The sequence below is a fragment of the Plasmopara halstedii genome (genome assembly GCF_900000015.1).
Source record: "Plasmopara halstedii genome assembly, contig: Scaffold_2904, whole genome shotgun sequence".
Lineage (NCBI taxonomy): Eukaryota > Oomycota > Peronosporomycetes > Peronosporales > Peronosporaceae > Plasmopara > Plasmopara halstedii.
In genome coordinates, this window is record NW_020189809.1 from 1,422,034 (window position 1) to 1,423,368 (window position 1,335).

The following is a 1,335-nucleotide window of genomic DNA, read 5'->3' on the forward strand; positions in this document are numbered from 1 at the left end:
CAAGGAGTAGAATTTATACTTCAAATGCACCACAGATCTGGGGTATAAAGATCCCCAAAATTTTTAACTGATCAAATAAGTTCCAAAAAATCTTATTATACATTTAATGTATAATAAAATATTCGAAGAGTATGGTACATAGTAGTGTGAGATACTACAACGGCTATAATAATAGCCATCGCTGAACCAGAGAGCTGATGAGTCGGGCCCCCCAGACAGTGTTACGTTGGGGCTGCGGCATAAACTTTAGATGTGGGTCTTACAGAGTCAAGTTGCTGTGATGGCGGGTCTGTGTCGGGTGAAACGTCAAGCCATTTTAAATTTATGCCATTGAAGAGCCACATCTGAACTCGACACTTACCATCAAAGTATCTGAATCTGTCGTGCAGTGAATTTCGTTTGGGATTATGATAAGTGTAGAGGGTTTTCAAAATAAAGAAAGACTACTTCAGAACATGGAAGAGACAACGGAGTCTAGTGGGTCAATGAATCATAGCTCTTTGGAGGAGGGGGCTCAACACATGCGAGTAATGCTGGTTTTCATGCTTTTAGGATTTGTGACTATGTGGCTACTATGTGTGGGATTGATATGGCACATGAGAGTGAATCGAGCAGATGCATTTCGAGGGGACGTACAGGCAGCAAAACGGGTGATCTTGCCAGCTTACGAACCTGTGCTTTTTGTAATGGCGATTCTCAATGCGGTCTACATCCTGTATTTGGTTATAATGTTTGCTTTAGAAAATTTTAATACTTTTATCTCTCCAGTAATGCTTGAATCGCTATACGCCGCCCATCAGTTCATGTTCGTTTTCGTACTGATGCTGATGTTTGAAAAAAGTCTGTCATATCCGGCTGTTAAACGAGCATTTGGTATATCATTGATTCTTTCGTATTATTCAACAATTTATGTTTGGGCAGTGACAACATTCGGGCGTTTACAACAACAGCAACAATTTACAATTGGCCTTCAGCTGGTGCGTACATTTTTAATCATTCCGTTCATGCACGCGCTATTCAAGCCACCCAGTCGAGCATCTAAGAGAATCATTCGCGAATTATGTTTGGCCGCTATTTTTTCATTTTTGCTTGCAGTAGTGGCAGTGGCCCTTGCCACAAATCCAAGAACTGCCGACATAAGCCATCACGTCATTTATGTAGTTTCTTTGTGGATGATGTTTGAACCAATTGTTGTCTGGCGTGTGTTGAAAGCAGACACTAATTATTGGCGGGGTGTTGGGAAACGCGCTTGTGCACTGCAGAATTGTTTTCACAGGGAAAACGGTGTTAGCGAGCGTGTCTCGTCAGACGGTTTGCACATTTTAATAGAAATGA

General features: G+C 41.5%; 1 protein-coding gene across 1 annotated transcript; it reads left to right on the plus strand.

The window, feature by feature from the left end:
- Positions 1 to 455: 455 nt before the first annotated feature.
- On the plus strand, positions 456 to 1,098 carry PHALS_05719 (tkl protein kinase; the record flags this gene model as incomplete). Its single annotated transcript, XM_024719308.1, has 4 exons — positions 456 to 481; positions 553 to 704; positions 769 to 977; positions 1,096 to 1,098. The coding sequence occupies 4 exons, from the start codon at positions 456 to 458 to the stop codon at positions 1,096 to 1,098; spliced, it is 390 nt and encodes a 129-aa protein (XP_024584620.1).
- Between the last annotated feature and the right edge of the window lie 237 nt (positions 1,099 to 1,335).